The 19,192-nt window shown below is 36.3% G+C and overlaps 2 protein-coding genes across 9 annotated transcripts; both read left to right on the forward strand.

Moving 5' to 3' along the window:
* Positions 1-2,605: 2,605 nt before the first annotated feature.
* On the forward strand, positions 2,606-7,539 carry susd3 (sushi domain containing 3). Of its 4 annotated transcripts, none has more exons than XM_011477287.3 (6): positions 2,606-2,743; positions 3,157-3,517; positions 4,379-4,576; positions 5,295-5,442; positions 6,472-6,642; positions 6,730-7,539. In XM_011477287.3, the coding sequence occupies exons 2-6, from the start codon at positions 3,442-3,444 to the stop codon at positions 7,067-7,069; spliced, it is 933 nt and encodes a 310-aa protein (XP_011475589.1). In that variant the 5' UTR covers positions 2,606-2,743; positions 3,157-3,441; the 3' UTR covers positions 7,070-7,539. The 4 variants fall into 4 exon arrangements, with proteins under 4 accessions (XP_011475589.1, XP_011475588.1, XP_078806607.1 ...); XM_011477286.4 differs by lacking the exon at positions 2,606-2,743 and adding an exon at positions 2,764-2,921; XM_078950481.1 differs by lacking the exon at positions 2,606-2,743 and adding an exon at positions 3,035-3,063.
* An 89-nt stretch (positions 7,540-7,628) lies between these two features.
* On the forward strand, positions 7,629-16,645 carry LOC101170925 (caspase recruitment domain-containing protein 19). Of its 5 annotated transcripts, none has more exons than XR_013657493.1 (7): positions 7,629-7,731; positions 8,666-8,831; positions 12,116-12,267; positions 12,710-12,778; positions 14,285-14,540; positions 14,640-14,705; positions 14,790-14,858. XR_013657493.1 is itself a non-coding variant. In XM_078950482.1 (6 exons), the coding sequence occupies exons 1-6, from the start codon at positions 7,710-7,712 to the stop codon at positions 14,900-14,902; spliced, it is 588 nt and encodes a 195-aa protein (XP_078806608.1). In that variant the 5' UTR covers positions 7,629-7,709; the 3' UTR covers positions 14,903-16,645. The 5 variants fall into 5 exon arrangements, 2 of the variants coding, with proteins under 2 accessions (XP_078806608.1, XP_020560427.1); XR_002290557.2 differs by having other exon boundaries at positions 8,666-8,811; positions 12,111-12,267; XR_013657494.1 differs by having other exon boundaries at positions 7,635-7,731; positions 8,725-8,811; positions 12,111-12,267.
* Positions 16,646-19,192: the final 2,547 nt, after the last annotated feature.

A 19,192-nucleotide genomic window follows, 5' to 3' on the forward strand; every position in this document is an offset into this window, starting at 1 on the left:
GGAAAACCAAGGCCACAGCAATCCAGCAGCTGTATTCTAGCTTAGACTAAAATGAATTCAGATTTGTGCAAAAGTCTGCACCCTCTGCAGATTTTCTGTGGGCAATGTTATAAAAGACTCAGATATTTAACCTATATTTTCCAATACAACTTAATTTCATTTTATTCATCACTTCCACAAATGTAACATTTTTAAGAAAGCAATATTTAAATGTCTTTTGGACATTTATTTAACAGTGCTGTTTTCTTTTGTGGGTTCTACAGACATGTTTATTGCAGGTGTTACAAATTGCAACATCTTGACTGGCAAGTTATGATATACATTTAGTGCTTGTGGCTGACATACATACAATATTTTCCATAACTAGGCATTAGTTTGTCTTAGCAAACGTAGTGAATGTTTTAGCATGATTTATGGAAAAATGACAGAATTTTTTTTCTAAAGTGGAAAAGGATATATATCATTTTACAATTTTGATTATTATTAATTTTAAAATCCTATTAGACAATATTCTTAGAAAAAAAATAGGACAAAACACCAAAGATAGGATTCAGCATCAAGTGATGAGGCTTTTTTTATTTTTTATTAGGAATAATCAAAGTTACTTAACTGTCTTTAATTATTTAAATTGATAAATGAATTAGAAAGCTGTTTTAGTATTAAATTAGTTGAACTAAGTTGAACTAAGTGTTCTCTGCAATACAGACTGTAGGTCTTGAGGAGATGTGCTCACTGATTGTTGGAGATTTTTTTTAAAGATTGAGAAGGTGGAGAATTTGGAGAACAAAAATGTAAGATAAGAACCATGACTTTTTGAAATCTTTCAGAACTTAAGCAGTTGTGACACTGAAACTCTGTTCATCTTCAACTGTATCATCCGAGGAAGACAACGTTTTGAATAAAGCAGTTTTCTGTTGAGTTTTGTTGGAAGATAAAGACTGCAGCCACTCTGACTATATAACTTTATGCTTTAATTATTTAGGTCAGGTGCTGCTCTTTAGAGGGAAACAATGGATAATACGTTATATCACTCTGTATGGTCACTAAAGAAAAAAAAGTTCAAAAAATGTATTTGCCATTCTGGTACATCCATTACATTCTTTCACTTGAAATGCAAATTCAATGTTCCAAAATTCCATATTTAAGGTTAGTTCATATTTCTTGACTATCTTCCTTCACACTGACCCAATCATTCTGTAGAACAAGCATTTGTACATCATACATTTTAAGGTGTAAACATTTGCAATGATTAAACGCTTGATCAACCTCCCAACATCTCCTTTTCCTCCCATCTCGCCATCCCTGTTGTTTCACCGACCCTCTCCTGGTGAGTGTTGAGAGCAGTACCGGTAGATTTATGGTCCCTGATGGCAGCGGTCCAGCCAGAGAAAATCATTTGTTCAAAGATTACAGACGGGAAGGAGAAAACCATCAATGAAAATGTGGACAGAGCTGTGCATGAGCAATGAGAAACACTTAGGGCGTATATCTTTGAGTTGTCCCTGCTTAGCTGAACAAAGATGGTCAATCAAAGGCAGTGCAGACACAACAAACACTCAGCGTTAATGAAGCTCTAAGATTTTTTCTCTGACGTTCAACAATGAACTTTTAAGGCAGTTTTTTATGATGGCTTGAAAAGCCTTAAAGTCCCACTCCGATCATCTTGCATATATATTAAACGTGTTCCTTGTGGTCTTTTAATTAGGATTATTGTGTTAAAGAGAGACGTCTGAAAATTGGATGTGGATTCTCCATGCAGTTGGAAAGGTCACCTTTATCATCTTCCACAGAGACCTTCAGCCATATGCGACCCAGTTTGAGTTTGTGGGACTGTTGGCACAGTAAGTCACTGCCTCTCCTGTTCTTCATAATTACTTGTGTGATGGAGTGCTTCCCCCCAGTAGAGTCGCAGCGGAGTCAGGGTCAGGGCGGACATCCTGAACTGACCCATCTAACCTTCCTCGTCTCAACTTTCTAGATTTCTTTTTAGTTTTTGTCTTTTTGCTGTTGATGTTTTTAAGTCTGTGTCAGATTTGAGCATAATTTGCTTTACAAAAAACTGAAGTATTAACTTTTCCCTCTTTCCAAAAAGACAATTCAGAACCTGACTGATCCTTTAGGAGTAAAACCAGTCAGATTTTATACCTAATGACCAAAGAACCAACAAACTACAACAGTTTAGGATCACTTTTACTGGCCTAATAAAAAAGATTATTTTGCTTTGGTCTTGTAAAATGTTCTAATTTTTAGAAACTGTTTTGGGATTTTTTCTTTAAATTAAAAATAAAGTTTTGATAGAATTAACTTAAAAGTCTAACCAAAACCATAATCTATTTATTCTCTGCCCTTTCAGGAACACTTTGGTCAGGGAAAAGCTAACTTTAATAAAACTAACCTGTTATTTGGGCAGACTCCCAAAAGGTTTCAAAGTTAGAAGTGGTGAGCTCTAAAGGAGGATCTTTTGGAGACCACACCTTTTCAAAAAAGGTCAAACTTCAAGTGACCTAAGTCCAACCTGCAGCTCAAGTAACACTTTTGCTGTATTCACATTTTGGGTTGGTTGGGTTTTATTGCCGTTGTAATGTGTTATTGTGCAGAATAGTTGTGGTTATCTTGTCCTTCCTTTTATTTTCTCTATTAACTGAGCTCTAAGTATAATTGCTTGAATTCTATCTGATTAAATTCAGGTGTTTTCTTCTGGAAACTTTGATCCTGCCATGCTGAAGCAGATTCATGTTTGCAGGTGGGTGAAGCCTCTTGTCCACAGTTATGTCAGATTACCAGTCATGCACTGAATCGGAATTGAGAAGGGGATGTCTTTTGGTCTAGGGTGGTGTCATTTCAGAGGAAACAGGAGTTTTGAGTCGTACATGGCAGTACAGCTGTGACAACAGTGACAGGAAAATAGACCAGCTTTCCAGGTTCACTAAGTCATTTTCTAGTTATTTTTATCTTTATTACTGACAGATGAAACAAATATTTTATTTTATTTTTATTATTTATTTAAGGGGGGCGTGAACAGGTTCTGTGACATCACAGGAACTGTGGATGCAGTTTGCTGCTGTAAATCCACACTCATCCTCTAGAAGCGCAGCCTCGATGATCACCCTGACCTGAACTCATTTAATCCACAGTCATTTTTTCTTTGCCTGACAGGGCCTGGACTCGTCTTCCGTTCCCTCCCCCAGTGCGCCGGAGCGCCACAGCAGCAGCCGGGGCGCGCTGCTCAAACCGGACTAGTTTATATTAAGCTTACGTTGAGCTGACTCTGCGGAGCGACTTCTCAGAGGCACAAACCAGGAAGGAAACCTGCAGGGGCAAGGTGCAAATTTTCTCCCCCAATGACGGAATCCCCCTGTCTGACTCTCGTCGGCACCGGGCACAGACAAGTACCAATGCGCCCTCGTCTCTAGAGCGCGCAGGAGGAGCGCGTTTGACACCATGGCGGCTTCTGTGGCAGATGGGCACAGGACGGATTTTACCAGTAAAGATGGCATAGGGGTGTGGAACAGCTCAGGTAAGAACCATGACAAAGAGGAAAACGATCATTTTAGAACTTCAATTATTATTATGATGATTAATATTATTTTTTTTTTGGGGGGGGGGGGCAGAAGAGGCAGCTTCATGACAACTGATTAGTAGTTGCACACGGGAAAAAACAGTTCGACTGAGGAATAGAGGAAAAAATGGGCATATTTGATTTTTTTTTTCACAGAATAAACAAGAGAGAATTAGGAAACCTGACTTTTTAGGAAATCTTACCGATAAATGCTTTTCAGTTGTGTCAAATATGATGCTTCTTTTAAATGAATAAACTTTGTCAATATTTTAAATGCATTTTTAAAAAGTTTATTTATCTTTTGCCAAAGAAAGCAGAACTTCTTTAATGTAGTTTGGCGCCTCTTGTGGTGATAACGCACAATGCACATTCTATTTTTTTAAACGCAATAAAGTTAGTCCTCAGTCAAGAGTCTTTTGTCATAATTGGTGCTTTAAGGAAGAAAGTAGAAGATGGGGTCGTTTCTTGTGGTTTAATAATGGTGTTTCCTTTGGATTTCATAAAAACCCACATCATTTATTAAGCTGGCAGCTCATTACATGAAGTCACACTTTGACATTGTAGGCTAATCCCGCCAGACGGCTGGCATGCTGAGCTGACACACTGAGTCCATGCTCGAGTAATGTACCAAGCACTGTGCCATTATGTGTGTTAGCGTGACGTTTCCACTAACCTCACTGGCATTTTGCTTAACTGCTTTTTCCCTGGGGTTTCGATGCCCAGTCTAAAATTTCGCACATTTGATCAGAAAGCAAACACATTTGATGATTGAATTAATATTTAGATTTTCAAAGACTGATACCAAACCATCTGCTTCAGGTCACCCACAGGCGCAGTGCAAACCCATGCACTTAACAGCTCTGGGCACCCAAAGGATCATTCAGGGCAATGGGACCAATGTGGGTACTGTCATTTCCCTTCAGTGTCCAGCCAAACACAAACTGATGGGCAAAGAGCTAACTTGTGTCATGGACAGAAATGGAACCCACTGGGTTGGATTGGAGCCCTTCTGTAAACGTAGGTAGAAAGATGTACCGTTTGTCCACAAAAATACTTTAAAATCCCACTTTGATCATCTTTTGATTTATTGTGTTCCCAGTGGTAGTTATGGTTATTCAGTTTTTAGGCAAAGGCAACAAAAAAAGTTGTTTTTTAGGACATAGTTTCTGCAGAATGGCAGTAGTACATTAGAAATTTGCCTCTTAGATGTGGGCAGGCACAGATTAACCCCGCCCCCTTGCCTGCCAGCTCAGACGAGGAGAATGAAGACGTGTATGGATGTAGTCATCCACTAGTGGATGCATCAGAATGGAGCGGATTAGGGAGATAGTGGCCTGCCCACAGTATATTTTCTATGTAACAATCTTTTTAAACACCCTTTATTCATCTGCTCCTGATTCCGAACATTTTGCATAAAGAAATACTCACAAATGCCGTTTTTAGCTCAATTTTCTTTACAAATGTCCTCCATCGTGAGAAAAATGCCACAAGAAGGTTTTAAAAACACCATTTTCATCAGAGCGGGTTTTAAAGTTTATTGTCCTTTCTTCAAACACTTTCCTTTATCATTGTTTTAATCCATGTCTGTTTTATTCTAGATGATAACAATAGAAGGCATGATGCATTTGTATAAAATTGTTCACAGTTAATCCCAAAATAGGTCATGATTATTAGTAAAAAGATGATATTTTGACAAAAACTAATGAGAAAATGTTGGTCCTCTGGCTCATTGTAGCTCTGACTCCCTTTGAGGAACATGGCTTCCGTATTGCAGTCCTGGTGTCCATTGTAAGCTCAGGCATCATCTTGCTCATGTCCTTGGCCTTCCTCACCTGCTGCTTGCTTGACTGCATGAAAGAGGATAAGAAGAAACAGCAGAAAAGGTGAGTACCACTTAAAAAAAAAAAAGATTAGCACAACCAGACTAAAACATTTTTCTAACCCACTGAGGTAAATTTGCCCAATGATAGACTCTTTAAATGGTAACTCTATTTAAGAGCAGAAGAATGACAAAGGGCCCTGGTTACCCAGTACTGTCCTTGAAGACTAGATTATTTTTTTTCTTTAACTTAAAAGTAATATTATACTATCAGTATAAAATGATATATAAAGTTTGTGGTGGCTTTGCACATTGTTTTTTCTTACTGGGATAATCTAAAGTCAGGGTTTTTTTGCGACTTTTTGCCTGACTGTTTTCTCATCGGTCGCTGGATTTTTGGTTTTAAAATATAGCAGCACAAAAAAGTCAAATGGAGCACAAGAGCAGAACAAAATCTACAGTATTTACTAGGGCTGCACGATATGAGGAAAACTTGTCAGCATACCTTAAATTATACTCCAAATGGCCACCATCTACATAAGAGGCAAGCATCTAACATAAAAGGGCTTCATCTGATTGGTCAGCAACGAGAGGGGGTTCCTTCTGATTTGTCAATGATGTAACGGAATCTCTCCGATTAATCAAATGCATAAAGGGATTTTTTAATTTGTTAAATACTTCAAGCTTCCATAAGATTGTTTTAGTAAATTTAAGGTAACCATTTATTGAAATTTTCGCCAACTTTTGCGATATGCATATTGCACAGCTTGATATCGTGATAACCATAAATTTGCGATTTATTGTGCAGGCCTAATATTTACAATAAACTGAATCATAACAACGACAGGATTGGAAAAACTTCAGATGTAAACTATGTTTTGCTAATAAACTTGCTTTTGGGCTGTGAAGTTCTAAAGTCCAGATGCATTCATTTTTAACCCTGCCTCAATACAGTGAGCTAACCAGCTATGTTACCTGTAAAAAGGAACAGTATGAAACAAAGTAGAACCAATAATACGTCTGCGGTGCAAATTAAGATTGTCACATAATAGATGTTGAAGTGTTGGTCTTCAGATTTTTGTTTTTATTCCAGGGAATTGGATGCGTGGCCACAAGAGGAGGAACTCCAACATCAGGAGAACAACAGAATCCAGGACTGTCACAAAGGCCGAAACAACAACAGCAACAACAATGCACAAGAGAAGATGCTTTCAGTGCGGGATGCCATTAACCCATCTTTAGGCATCAACATGCAACCCTGCAGGTATGAACTAATTACCCAAATCTAAAATTGTAAAATTTATTAACAAACACATAATGACGATCTGCCCTCTTATCTGTCCCTCCATAGATATCACAATCAGTACGTTTATGGTCCTGAGGCTTGCACCTGTGGACCCTCACCTCCATTTGCTCAGCTTCCTGGACATGTCTATACCCAGCTTCTGTCATCTGAAAACCAAGAATTGTGCCCACCTTCATACTCAGGACCTTCTTTGGCATGTGGCATGCCCACAAGCTCAAGCTTGTCCCAGGTCCCAGCATATGGGTCTGCAATGGAATGGCAGTATGGAGAACACCACCGCAGTTTTTCTGAACTGATTCCACCGAGCACAAGCGGCTCTGACTTGAGGAACACAAACTCAAATGTGAAACCAAACCAGCTTTCCATCAGGATTATATCAGTTTAACTGAAAACCATCAATGTTCCCCTAAAAGACAAATATCCAAAAGCTATGGAACCTATATCCAAGGCTTATGTGGATTTCAACTACATCAGGTGATTCGTCAAAATGTTCATGTCAGTAGTGCAGTTCAATACAACAGCTGTACAGGCACTGACGTGAATGACAGGCCTGCTGAATGTGCCTTCTGTGATCTGTTACAACGCGCGGCTGCCCTCTGGCGGCAAAGAGGAGGCATGGCTTTTATGGAGCACCAATCGAAGTTATAAATGGCTGTTGAAATATTATATTAAAGGTGTCTGCTTTAATTGAAATTGCATTGACATTAAATGTTTACTGCTAGTGTCCACCCCTTATTTTATAAGTAGATAATAGTTCATAGGACCTTGTAGCTCAGCTTGCTGAAAATCTCAACAATCTGTAAAATATGTGGTATGATAAATTAAGATACTTTAAAATAAACACTTTAAAGTGTTGCTGAGAGATGCGCTGCTTGTGGGGGATCTGTGGTTCCTGCTCTGCCTCTGCCTTCATAATGTGGGAAGGAGGTAAGTGACGTCGTGCGGCGACGGTGCGCGCGCGCACGCGCTCATGAAACGGAGCCGTGGCTGCAAGGAGTTTTCGGACAGTCTCCTTTCTATTTGTTATGGTGCATATGAGAATCATGGGTAAGACGCTGTTCTTGTTTTTTGTCTGTTTTTCTTATTTGCTTGCGTCATTTTATTCTCTCGTTTCCGGTTTTACTGTGTCGCTGCAACCATAAACCTCGCTCAGAGGAAACCTCAGTGGTTGCTATGACGATGTGTCTCGGAGACTTTGACACATTTTGCAAACTTTATTAAAAAGAGGTGCTTTTGATGAAACAGTGTGCGGTTATGTTCCTTGTTTTCATGTTACTCCTCTTTGAAGCTGTTTCCTTTTTAAATATTTCTGAGGGTTGACTTAAAAAAGGTTTAAACAAAAGTCCTTTTACAGAAAAGTAATTCATTATCATTATTCATTATTTGTTCATTAACAAACGTTTTGACTCCTTATTTCTTATAACTTAAATATTTATAGTTCTGCTTTTAATCTTTTTTTTTATATCGAGACAGAAAATGTTACTAAAAATGTGGGGGGGCAAAATATTGATCTTGAATGCTACGAGAAACTAAAACTGTCCAGTATTTACCAAAAATGATGTTTCTGTATATCAACATCTGGATCTAACAAGGGGTTATACCCATTATTTATTTATTTTACGGATTTTGACATTTAAACAATATATTTTTTAGGGATATTGCCTAATTACTAATAATCTGGAAGTACCTAATTTAGGCAGCTTTTATTGTTGAAAGAAATTGTAGTCAGCCAAATCCTCTACAACTGTATTTACCTCCCTGAACAGCAGAATAAACCTCTTAGTAATGTATTTTCAGAACAGCTCTAATGCCAGGGTCAGCTTACAGAGAAACTGCTTAAGGCATAAATGCTGCATGACTTAATCAGAGCTTTTGTTGCACGCTACCACCTGACATGCGTCCTGTCTGATTTTCAGACCAGTTAGTGTTTATGTTGAATTTTCCTTTTGTCAAACTACATGTTCTGATTGTTCTTGATCAGATACTGAAAGCTGTGATGAGCAGCTCCAGAATGATGCACCGTTTCTCTGCTCTGATCAGAGGATGGACGCCGCGCTGGTCGACAGGCTGGTGCTGCAGCTCAACAGAGTCTACCCTCAAATACTCAGTGACAAGGAAGCCGGCAAGGTCACTTCAGTACTGACAATGTGGGAAAAGACAAAAAAAATATTTAAGCTTTACTGCAAGTTTACAGAAAAGTTTTAAACCCAAGTTATTTTTAATTGATTTCAGCATGAAATGAATCCTCAAAGGTAACTGCGTAAATATTTTTTGTATCTGACCTAACAAATTTGCTACATTTCTGGCTGGAAAATGTCCACAAATCCGCATAATTGTCTTCTGAAGGTTTTCAGATGAAAATGTTTAACCTTCCTCTTGTGTTAGGGTCAGTAATGACCCATTTTCAGCTTTGAAAGCTTAGAAGTACTCTTTTTTTGACTTTGTCAATAACCTTAATCCCCCAAAAAATGGATCTTATTTTTTTTTTACCAAATTATAAAATGCTTCTACAGAAATTGTGGAGTTTTTGTTGTAAGGGTTGGATCTCGACCCCGTCACATCAATAATATTATGCTGTGTTTACCTTCCCCAAAAGAATCTAAACAAACAATTGTGAATGTCTATGTTTTAAACTATTTATGCCATTGTCATTAAAAAGTGTTATTCTTTCTATGAGGAACATTTTACAATTTTTCTAAAATCAAAATTGAGGGGTGTGCTAATAAAATAGTCCAAAAAGGTTAAGACCAAAAGCATTGAAACTAATAATTTCATGGATAAGGAAGGCCACAAGATTACCAAGAGATGGACAAAAATTTTAGATGATAATAGTTTAGATATGTTTTATAGCTAATTTAAGATGAGTGTTGAAATTGACCCATTAACATAAGGCATGGTAACAGAAAGCTAAAGAGGAAGGTTAAATTTAATAAAGGAGATGAGAAGAACGACACTGTGTGTAAAAACAAAGCCAAATTTAGGATGAAGCATTTTTTTTCAAGCAAGTTTTTATATGATAAAACCTGTTTGTTTTATCAACAGATTAAAAAGTATGTTTTCATAGTGAAGTCAATTAAGTTTCTCTTTTTAGGAAATTAGGGATGGTCCTGCATCCTGCATTAAAACAGACTAAACATACACAAATCGTTCTGTAAAAGATATATAATAATTTAATTCAGACAAATAAATTTAAAAAAAAAACATATATACTGGTGTTGGATGACTCTAGCATTTGTGTATGTTTAGTCTGTTTTAATGTCATAAAGTTCTTTTTACAATCTTTATGCTTTATGGTTGTTTGTGCTAAAAAACGTCCACACTTTAGATGAGGTGCTGCAAAACAATTAATAAACTATTAACAAAGTTAATTAATACATTTGTAAAGCTTATAAGCAGTTTAGTAATATGGATTTAGAAGACAATGGTCTGACTTTAGATGTTAATAAATCTTATTAACACTTTCAGGTATTTGCAAGACATCTATAATGCTAATAAATATCTTACCTGCATCTGACACATTAATAAAGCCTAGTAATTTGTTAAGTTAGTTAATAAAACTTATTAAGCTTTATGAACACTTCGGCTTGTGTCAGGCGTCTATAATGCTAATAAATATCTTACTAGAACCCCAAACAATAATAATACTTCTTAATGTATTAACGAAGGTTGTTAATAAATCTTATTAAGCTTATTAACACTGACACATTTGTTAGGCACCTATAATATCAGTAAATGCATCATTAGCATCTTGAAAACATCCTAATAATAATGCTTGTAAATGTGTTAACCAAGTAATTTAATAAACCTTATTAGACTTATTGTACTAATAAATGTCTTACTAACACCCTATAAATTCATTTATAATGCTTGTTAATGTGTTAACAGAGCTTGTTAAGGAATCTTAATATAAAGTGTTACCAAGAGATTAGCTGTACCACTGTATATATTAATATTCAATGAATAATTCCTAATTTCTCTTTTGCATGTTAGTTAACATTTTTAAAATAACCATTGTAACTGTTGCAAAACTCAATATTGTTTTCCCTTTTATTTTTCCATGTCAAAACGGGCATACAAATACATTGCAAACAGCTTGAAGAAAAGGCATCACGTTTACGATTAGTTACCGGTTAATGTTTAGGAAAAAAGGAAGCAAAATTACATGAAGTCTGATGAATTTTAAAAGAACTGTGTTCTGTTATTTTGTGAAGGGGAAATTAATATCCACATACAAATGTTTGACATTGAAAACGGAAGCTTCAAGCAGGCAAAATAGAGATGAAATGATTATGAGAAACTGCATTAGTGGTGGATTAAACAACTGTGCAGGACTAACAGTGACCAGAAAATATGTTGTTGGCTGTTTGCCAGTACAGCCTTTGCCAGCTTATGTCCTCAGCAGTGAAGAGCTTCAGAGATGTGGAGACATTGCATAATCTGAGCACCAGACTAAATACAACATGCCTGACACAATCTTCAGGCGTGGAGGGATACTGTTAAAAACTCTTAGTGCTTCAAAGTTTGGAGGTACAGTAAATCCATGTCTAGGTCTTGGAGTAAAGAAGCAGGAAAATAAGCTTATTATACGAGTTTCTGTTTGCATTTGGAAAAGAGTGGGTGGAATTTCCTGAAAGATTTGTGAAATAACTCATGCACAAGAATCCACCTAGAAAAATTAACAATGAAGACAAACTAACTGATGTCTGCTCTATGATTTGCTATAATAATCCCAGACTGAAGCAGACAAGTCTCCCGCTTGCCAGCATACATGACAAATGCAGAGATAAATACATATAATACAGATAAAAATGTATTCATATACCATCTTTTTTAGTGATTAAAAAAAGCTTTAAAAAATACAAAGACAACTTTAAAATTTCATATAAAATGTGTTTTTGTACCTATTATAAGATTAAATAGGAATGCATAAATGCACTAAAACATTAGATCCTCAATAAAGTTACATAAATAATAATCAACTGAGTTTTTCAATAACTTTTTAATGCAGTCATTAAAATAACAGAACATTAAACTGGTGACGTTTGACTGTTTAAGCTTTATAATAAAGTGTTAGTAAACTATGTAAAAAGCCTATATCTTCCCACAACTGATGAGGAATATAAATCATCCCAATGTTCTCTCTTTAGGTCAAACCTTGAGCAGAAAATTTCAAATGTTACGGGTTGTTAAGGTGTGACATTAACATAAACAAAATAAATAAATTAAAAAAAAAAGATTATAATTGAGACAAAGTAGCTTTCTTTCATGAAACTACACTGTTTAACTGAAACTTCTGCTTTAAACTGAAACTTTTACTGAAACTTTTTTTTTTCATGAGACAAGCATGAGAAAATGATAATTGGCGTCACAAACTTTTATTTTACCTGCATGTGCAGTGATTCAACACTCCCTTTGTCTCCCTGCAGTTTAGGAGTCTGAGCGTGCCCACTAAAGTGCAATTACATCAGCTGCTGAAGCACCTGTGTGAAAAAGGTGAAGAGTCTTGTCTTGAGTTCTACGGAGCGCTTCACATCCATGCTGAGGACATCTACCGTGACCTGCCAACCAGAATCCGACAAAGAGGTAAAACATTAAGCACGACCTTTTGTTTGTTGACTGCAAAAAATGTTTGAGTGGGCTTTGTTCTACACACTTATGTGTAATGGGTAAATGTTGGAAAAGCTTGTTTTTTCACAAAAACACTTTTGCAGACACATGCAAGAATTGAGCCACATTGGAACAGATTCTTCATTTCATCAACTGGGTTTAACTGCAAACGTTAAACTGTGAAAACCCCATTTTGTCTTTAAACGACCCTGTAAAACACAGTTTTTCTTAAAAAAAAATCATATTATGATGTGTCCATCCACAGTTCAGCTACTAGTGTCTCTGGGTTTTCTAAAGTTGCAGCTGTTGCTTTCTTTGTAAATTTGCTGTACAGGATGCAGAAGAGATGCAGTCTATTGCAGTTTGAGGTTGAGCTGTATGTGAATGTGTTCTCATTCATCTGCTCTCTTGGTTGTAGAGATGGCAGACTCAAACTGGACCAACAGTCTGGCAGCTCCCCAAAAGAGTTATGTGCTGAATGACAAAGGTAAATCTTATCAATGTCCAAAGGCTGTTAGAGAAGCAAAAATGATATGAGTGATAACAGTGAATCAGAAGTGAAAAGTACTTATGCAAATTTTTACTCTATTAAATAGTTACTGGTTTAAAAAAATCTACAACAGTTTGGTCTGATTTGTAATTAAAAATGACTGAAATCAGGCAAACATCAAGAAAAACGATGTGAAAAATCTGGAACTTCCTGAAAGTTTTAACCAAATGAATCAGAAGTAGTGTCCATTTATTTAGTCTTCTTGGCAACAGGACTTTCATCGATGTGTCAAATGAATTAGGGATGAATAATATTGGATTCTTGCTCATACTCGATAAAATAATAGTTTTATTTGGTGTTTTTGCTGAAAACAATGACCAATCATTGCTGTTTAACAAACATTAAAAAAAGCAAATTATTGTTTGCTTTTGAGATTTTAAAGTATTCTTGCTGATGTATTCATTATGGTTATAGAGTGAAAACTGGGGTTATGGCTAAACTTATATGCAGAAAAGTTCAAACTGAATGCTTCATTTCTTGTACAACTGTCTGCTGAGATCCATCAATATTATCTTGTATCCCTATAATCGGTGCAACAGACCACAGTAACAAAGTCAGATTTCAGTTTTTATCATTAATCTACTAAAGAAAAAGTTAAGAATATTGTGTGTAAAAACTCCCGGAGAAACTTTTTCACAAATTTTGTTCAAGTATAAAAAAAAGTAACAGTATTAAAGCAACTAAGTATGTATTACTTTGGTGAATAAACCTGAGTAAATTTAGCATGACACTGCCCATCCTTATCAACATCTTTGTGATTTCCACAGAGCGAATGACTACAAAAAAAAAAAAAAGTGTAATTGTATCATAATACTTTGTAATTGCAGATATTTTTTATTGTTTTTCAAAGTGAAGTGTTATAATTCTCCGAAAAACTGTAGTACAGTTTACTGACTTTCATATAACGTTCAAGCTTGTAAGATTGGATGCTTTAAATTGGTGTTAAAAAGCTTTTGCAACCAGGAATCACAATGCTGCCTCTTAAGTTCTTTCTGGGAAGACAAAAGAACATTAGACGTTATAAATATGTTATTATTTATTCATCTTATTTTGCTTGTCATAAAGATGCAGTGAAATACACGTTTTAATTAATTAAATGTTGAAAACTTTAGTCTGTTGAAAATCACTACACCTCTGAAAATGGTACTTTTAGTAACATTATAGCCTCACCATGCATCAGAGTGCTTCTGTATTACTTTATTGATCCACAGATTAGCCTTTTAACCCCATGGCATCAATGCTCTTCAGTGGAAAACAGGGAAAGTACCATTTAAGCAGCAGTTGTTTTTCCTGAACCTTTTAACCGCTCTGGCACTAGAGTGTGTCCCCCTCCCCTGCTTTGTTGTCGCTCATCCACTCTTGACCTTATTACATCCAGACACCCAGGGTTTGTGAATGAGTGAAGTTTAAAGAGACTTCCTCTGCTCTGCATTTCTTTTGAAGGGTCAAGGGTGAGTTCTCCAGGTCAAAGTCATTACAGCAATGGGGAAGGGTCATCAAAAGCATGTAGAATCATGCTGAGTCTAGAGGCAACAGGGCTAGAGGAAGACCAAAGAAGAGATTCATGGATGCAGAAGACAGCGTTAGATGGAGGAAACAGATTTTTTCGGTGGCGACCCCTGAAGGGAAAAACCGAAAGGAAAGGAAGAAGATCAAAAGCATGAGGAAACATCATCATTCACCATAATCTGAATTAGAGGTAGATTATAAGGAAGACAACAAAGCTTTTTTGTGGAATTGTGAAATCCTTGTAGCTGAATGTGAAACATGACTTTATTATTATTTTTTTCTTTTGCAGGACCAGGTTTCTTCTTGAGCTGTTTTAGTTTTGTGGCTGGCCTTGCTATTCTTTATTATTATGGAGGTAAGTCATAGAGCTGTTGGTGCAAATACTTTTTTTTAAAACTGTTTTGGTTTCTCTTAATGTGTGTCTTTCTTCTACACACAGAGGTCAAGACATTGAGATTTTCTGGAGCATTTCTCCAATGTTCTGCAGTCGGAATTAGTAAAAACGCAAAGGATGTTTTCATTTTTTATGCAGACGATAGACACCAGAAATGATGAAGCTCCTTGGATGTTTAAGTGCTTTGTAAAACAAATTATGAAATTTACTTCTTTGCTTTGCCAAACCAATTTAAAGCTACCCCAGTGTTGAGTTAATTAGTAAAATTGTCTAATAAATAGATACTTTTTGTAGTTTTTTAAAGAAATACACACCTTCATCAATTAATGGCATGCCATGCTCTTCATTAAAAAATATGACATATTTAATGTAAGCAAACTGAGCCAAAATTCAAAGATATTCTCTTCTTGTACGTCTAACAAATTGATTTTTTTCCTTACAAGGAATTATGAAAGTTTAAAATAAACGTAGCATCTCACTTATTACCTTTCCCTGATAAGTGAAATAAAAGTAATTTATTCTTTTAGGACATTTTTACTTTAATATGTTAATAATTTAAATGACATTGTTTGCAATTTCCTTTGTGTGATTTCCATTTGCTTAAAAAAAAAAGGATTGTGTAGACATCTGCTTATATCTGTGCAATTCTTTGTCAATATGCAAGATTTTATGCTTTTTTTATCCATAGGGATATTTTAGTGACAGTAACAGAGTGGACCATAATTGTGCTTTTTTAAAGTAACTTTAATCTTACAGCACTGTCCATATAATACAATCATAAGACAAACAGTAAATCCACACCAGCTTCGTTACTTATTTTCCAGTGCCTTCCTGTACCTTCTTGCAAATATTGTTGATTACCTGTATTGCAAGATTGAAATGTATTCCTTAAAAAGACCAAAATAACATCAGCTGAAGTTGTATTTCCTCCATTTTCGTTTCTAAACCTGAGAGATGTTCATAAAAATCATTATGCATTTAGTTATGATTAAATAGAACAATTTATACTGAATGTGAAGTTAATAAAAAAGATCATTGTATCATATACCAGTACAGTTTTAGTCTGTGCCTGCCATTATTTAGTCTACTACCAAAGCAATTACTTTGTCTGCATCCTTAAAATGACACTCTGATAATGTTAAAGCATTTATGCAATTGATTGAGCAAAATACACTAGAGGGCACTGCTTTCTCAGTCTGTATAGCACTGCATGATGCATCGATAATGGAAAATACTCCTGTGTGTTGTATCAATGAATAGCAGACAACTATCGTTACATAATAATGAAAGATTGATTGAATGAGTAAAGTCGGAAAATAGAGTGCTGCATTAAAGGGTGCTCACTTGGCATTTAAGAGAGACCTGAACAGGAAACACACATTTACAAACTAGAGTTGATCCTATGTATTTATTTATTTTTGTTTAAATTGAAACTTTTGAAGGAAAAATTTGGAAAAAACCTCTTGAAAATTGTTGCACTATTTATTCCTAATGCTTTTAGTGTAAATAGAGAACAGGAAGGGAGTGGAGGAACCATGAAATGACACAAAGTGTAAAGGGCTTTTTAATGACCTTTGCCACTCAGAAGTGTTCCTAAATGTGAATGTGTAGTTGTGAGGTCCTGCAACAGGTTGGCAACCTGTCCAGGGTCCCTTCGCCCAATAGTAGCTGGGATAGGCTCCAACAACCCAGTGACCCCAACAGGGATTGGATGGGTTTTGAAAGCTGATGTGTAAACTTTGCCTTTTACTTTATCTGAAAAGTTTTATCTTGTTCTGACTGACAACATCAAATTTCACATTGTTTTTTCTGAGTGTTCTGGTATGTGAGTGAATGACTGGAATTGAAAAAATGAGGTTTATTCTTATTTGTGAATGAATACAAGTCTATTTCTCGTTGAAGCGTCTTGCTTCATCAATCCACTTCAGCAGTTTCAACAGTTCCAGTCCAGATAAAATGTTGATATTTGGTCATGTGAAAATCCCTTTTTACAATGTAATTTAGGTATTGGGCAAATGTTTACATAAAAAATGGGTCAAACTGTGTTTAAACTTTTATGTTTAAGCCTCTTATCTGTGTAAAATTCATTAGTGCTTGCCTAAGCCCTAATTGGGGTTTCAGTAAACAGCTCAAACATTGTTTTCTTTGGAACAAGCATCTCTGCTGGGCTCTGTCCTGTGTTCACTGTGACAAATCAGCTGCTGTTGCTACACAACAATACACTCAGGCCAGCTTCACAAAAAGAACAGCGAATCGTGGCAAAGTAAGCCACTATTGTAAATACTGTTTGAATGTGGTGTCTGTGGGACAGATGTGTCTGTAAAGCGTGGAGCTTTGTATCAAACGAGCCACACCTTTATCTGCATTTATAAACACAGCAGACCTGACACTTCTCCTGGTCTGGGCTCTCTGAATAATAACATATCGTGCTGCATTTCAACAAAAAGAGGGTTCTGTTTTGTGTGCAGCAGTGGAGTTGTCTCTGGTCTTTGCAGGGTCACCCTAGGACAGATGAAGAGACAGACAGAATGAGGTCACAGGTACTATAGTGCAGTCTCTTTCACTCTCCTGCTTCCCCTCCACTAGCAGCAAATGTGTTGTTGGTGAGCTGTTTCTCTCTGTTTCACTGTTTCTTTGGCTTTGCCAGTACAAGAGCAGAACAATGATTTTCTAGTAAATAGTGGCTGAGGTTTGTTTAGGCTTTTTTTCTGATGGAAACGCCTGTAAGAGTCCAGAGAAGCCACTGTACTCCCAGATCAACTGTGAAGGTGGTGTCTGTAACAGAGAGTAGAAGACATGCTGAAAATATAGATGCCTTTAGGATCAAACCTCAGCAAAACTGTTGTTTTTTTAAAAGAAGGAAGTTGCAAGTCTATTTTTTCTGCAGTTCCTCCACAACCATCATTTATGACTGAAGTATTTGACCCCTTTGGGTCCTCAAAAAGATTATTTTCTTTGCCAGGGATAGTCCTTTTTTTTTGGTAGTTGTTCATGACCAGGTTCTCCGTTTTGTCATCCTTCTGTCATTCCTTGTGTCAGGTTTTTTTACTGTTTGTTTTGCCATGTTGAACTTGGATCATTTTTGTCTTTGAGTTTCTGCCACAAGTCTTTCTCCTGTACTTGGGTCCTCCACAGCCACCATTTCTGACAAAAACCACAACATAACATAAAGAACAACCTATAACTTCAGATAAGGAATAATACAACATTTCTTTTTTTTGGTCAAAGGTGAAAAATAATGAAAGCAAAACAAGTTAAAGTTCATCTGAACTTTATCCCTTTTTTCACTTCCCAATTTTCCAGTACATGGGCCTCAACCGTAAATAATGTCATGTGTTATGATTAATTTATGACCAGTGTGTATCCCTGTAACCACAATTCAACCAAAGTGTAAGGGCTGTGTTAATAACACCCAAAAAAGCTGCAGTTTTCCGGAAAGTTCAACCGCCAGGGTTTTTGCTCATCATTTAGATTCCATCGCGCTGCAGACAAAGCCAGGAAACACAATGTCCCTGCACGTAAACACACCCTCACAAAAAGCCTAATCAGACGGTAGCAATCTGCAATTTATGGACTGAAGCCAACTCATTATGGGCTGCCGATGCACTGTCAACCACAAATGTATTTATACTTCAGTCTGGATTCTGGGAGGTTAAATGTTAGTAAGTGAAAAGAAAAAAAAAGGGAAATTAATCAAATAAAGTGAATGATTCAGCTGAAGAGTGAAATGTAAGTAGATTATGTTTAATCTATTGGCCAAAAATCAAATATGCTGTATTGTATATAGTTTCAGTTGTTAATTTATAACTTTAACCATTTAATATCTTCATTAAATGTTGCTGTCATTATTTTGCACATTGATCATTTTGTTTATTTTAGGTTCATATGTCTTTCAAAGTGGCGCACAAGTAGAGAGAAAAAAACAAAGCCAGAGCATGCAAAATAAAGTTCTTAATGCATGATATAAACTAAATTTATCTGTGTTTTAATAAGACCCTGCCTGGAACAAATGACACAAAAATGACTTCTCCTCATTGTTACTATGACCTAACAATGTCTTATCCTCAGAATCACAGTGACGGCCTGAAAACAGTGGATAAACTAAATAGCGTTTATTGGAATGAGAACTTGTTAGGATAAAGGTTTAGTTTGTTCACGTATCTGTGTTTTAGACAGTTACTGAAGGTCAAACAGTAAGGACCTGACAGTGTGTGTCTGTGTGTTAAATCTCCGATTGGGGGCAAGGGAGAGGTTTGGAGTTAGGTATGTAGGTCATTCTCATCATGCACCACCAACTATATTAGACATGATATTCAGTGTGTGTGTTGGTTGTGGTGGGGGTAGTTGTCAAGACAGGAGGGCAGCTGAATCTAGAAGAAAGCAACAAGAAGGAAAGGAAAATGTGATGAGAATGAGAGGGCTCTGGAAGTGGAAGCATGGGGGTCAAA

The sequence above is a fragment of the Oryzias latipes genome, chromosome 7, assembly GCF_053564925.1.
Source record: "Oryzias latipes strain Hd-rR chromosome 7, Olatipes_Hd-rR_3.1".
In the NCBI taxonomy this organism is placed as follows: Eukaryota; Metazoa; Chordata; class Actinopteri; order Beloniformes; family Adrianichthyidae; genus Oryzias; species Oryzias latipes.

Coding starts and splice junctions, on each gene's coding strand:
- susd3 (XM_011477287.3), top strand. CDS start 3,442: ATGGCGGCTTCTGTGGCAGATGGGCACAGGACGGATTTTACCAGTAAA. Junction 3,518..4,378: donor AGGGGTGTGGAACAGCTCAG/GTAAGAACCATG, acceptor CATCTGCTTCAG/GTCACCCACAGGCGCAGTGC. Junction 4,577..5,294: donor ATTGGAGCCCTTCTGTAAAC/GTAGGTAGAAAG, acceptor GGCTCATTGTAG/CTCTGACTCCCTTTGAGGAA.
- LOC101170925 (XM_078950482.1), top strand. CDS start 7,710: ATGGTGCATATGAGAATCATGG. Junction 7,732..8,665: donor GGTGCATATGAGAATCATGG/GTAAGACGCTGT, acceptor GTTCTTGATCAG/ATACTGAAAGCTGTGATGAG. Junction 12,268..12,709: donor AACCAGAATCCGACAAAGAG/GTAAAACATTAA, acceptor TCTTGGTTGTAG/AGATGGCAGACTCAAACTGG.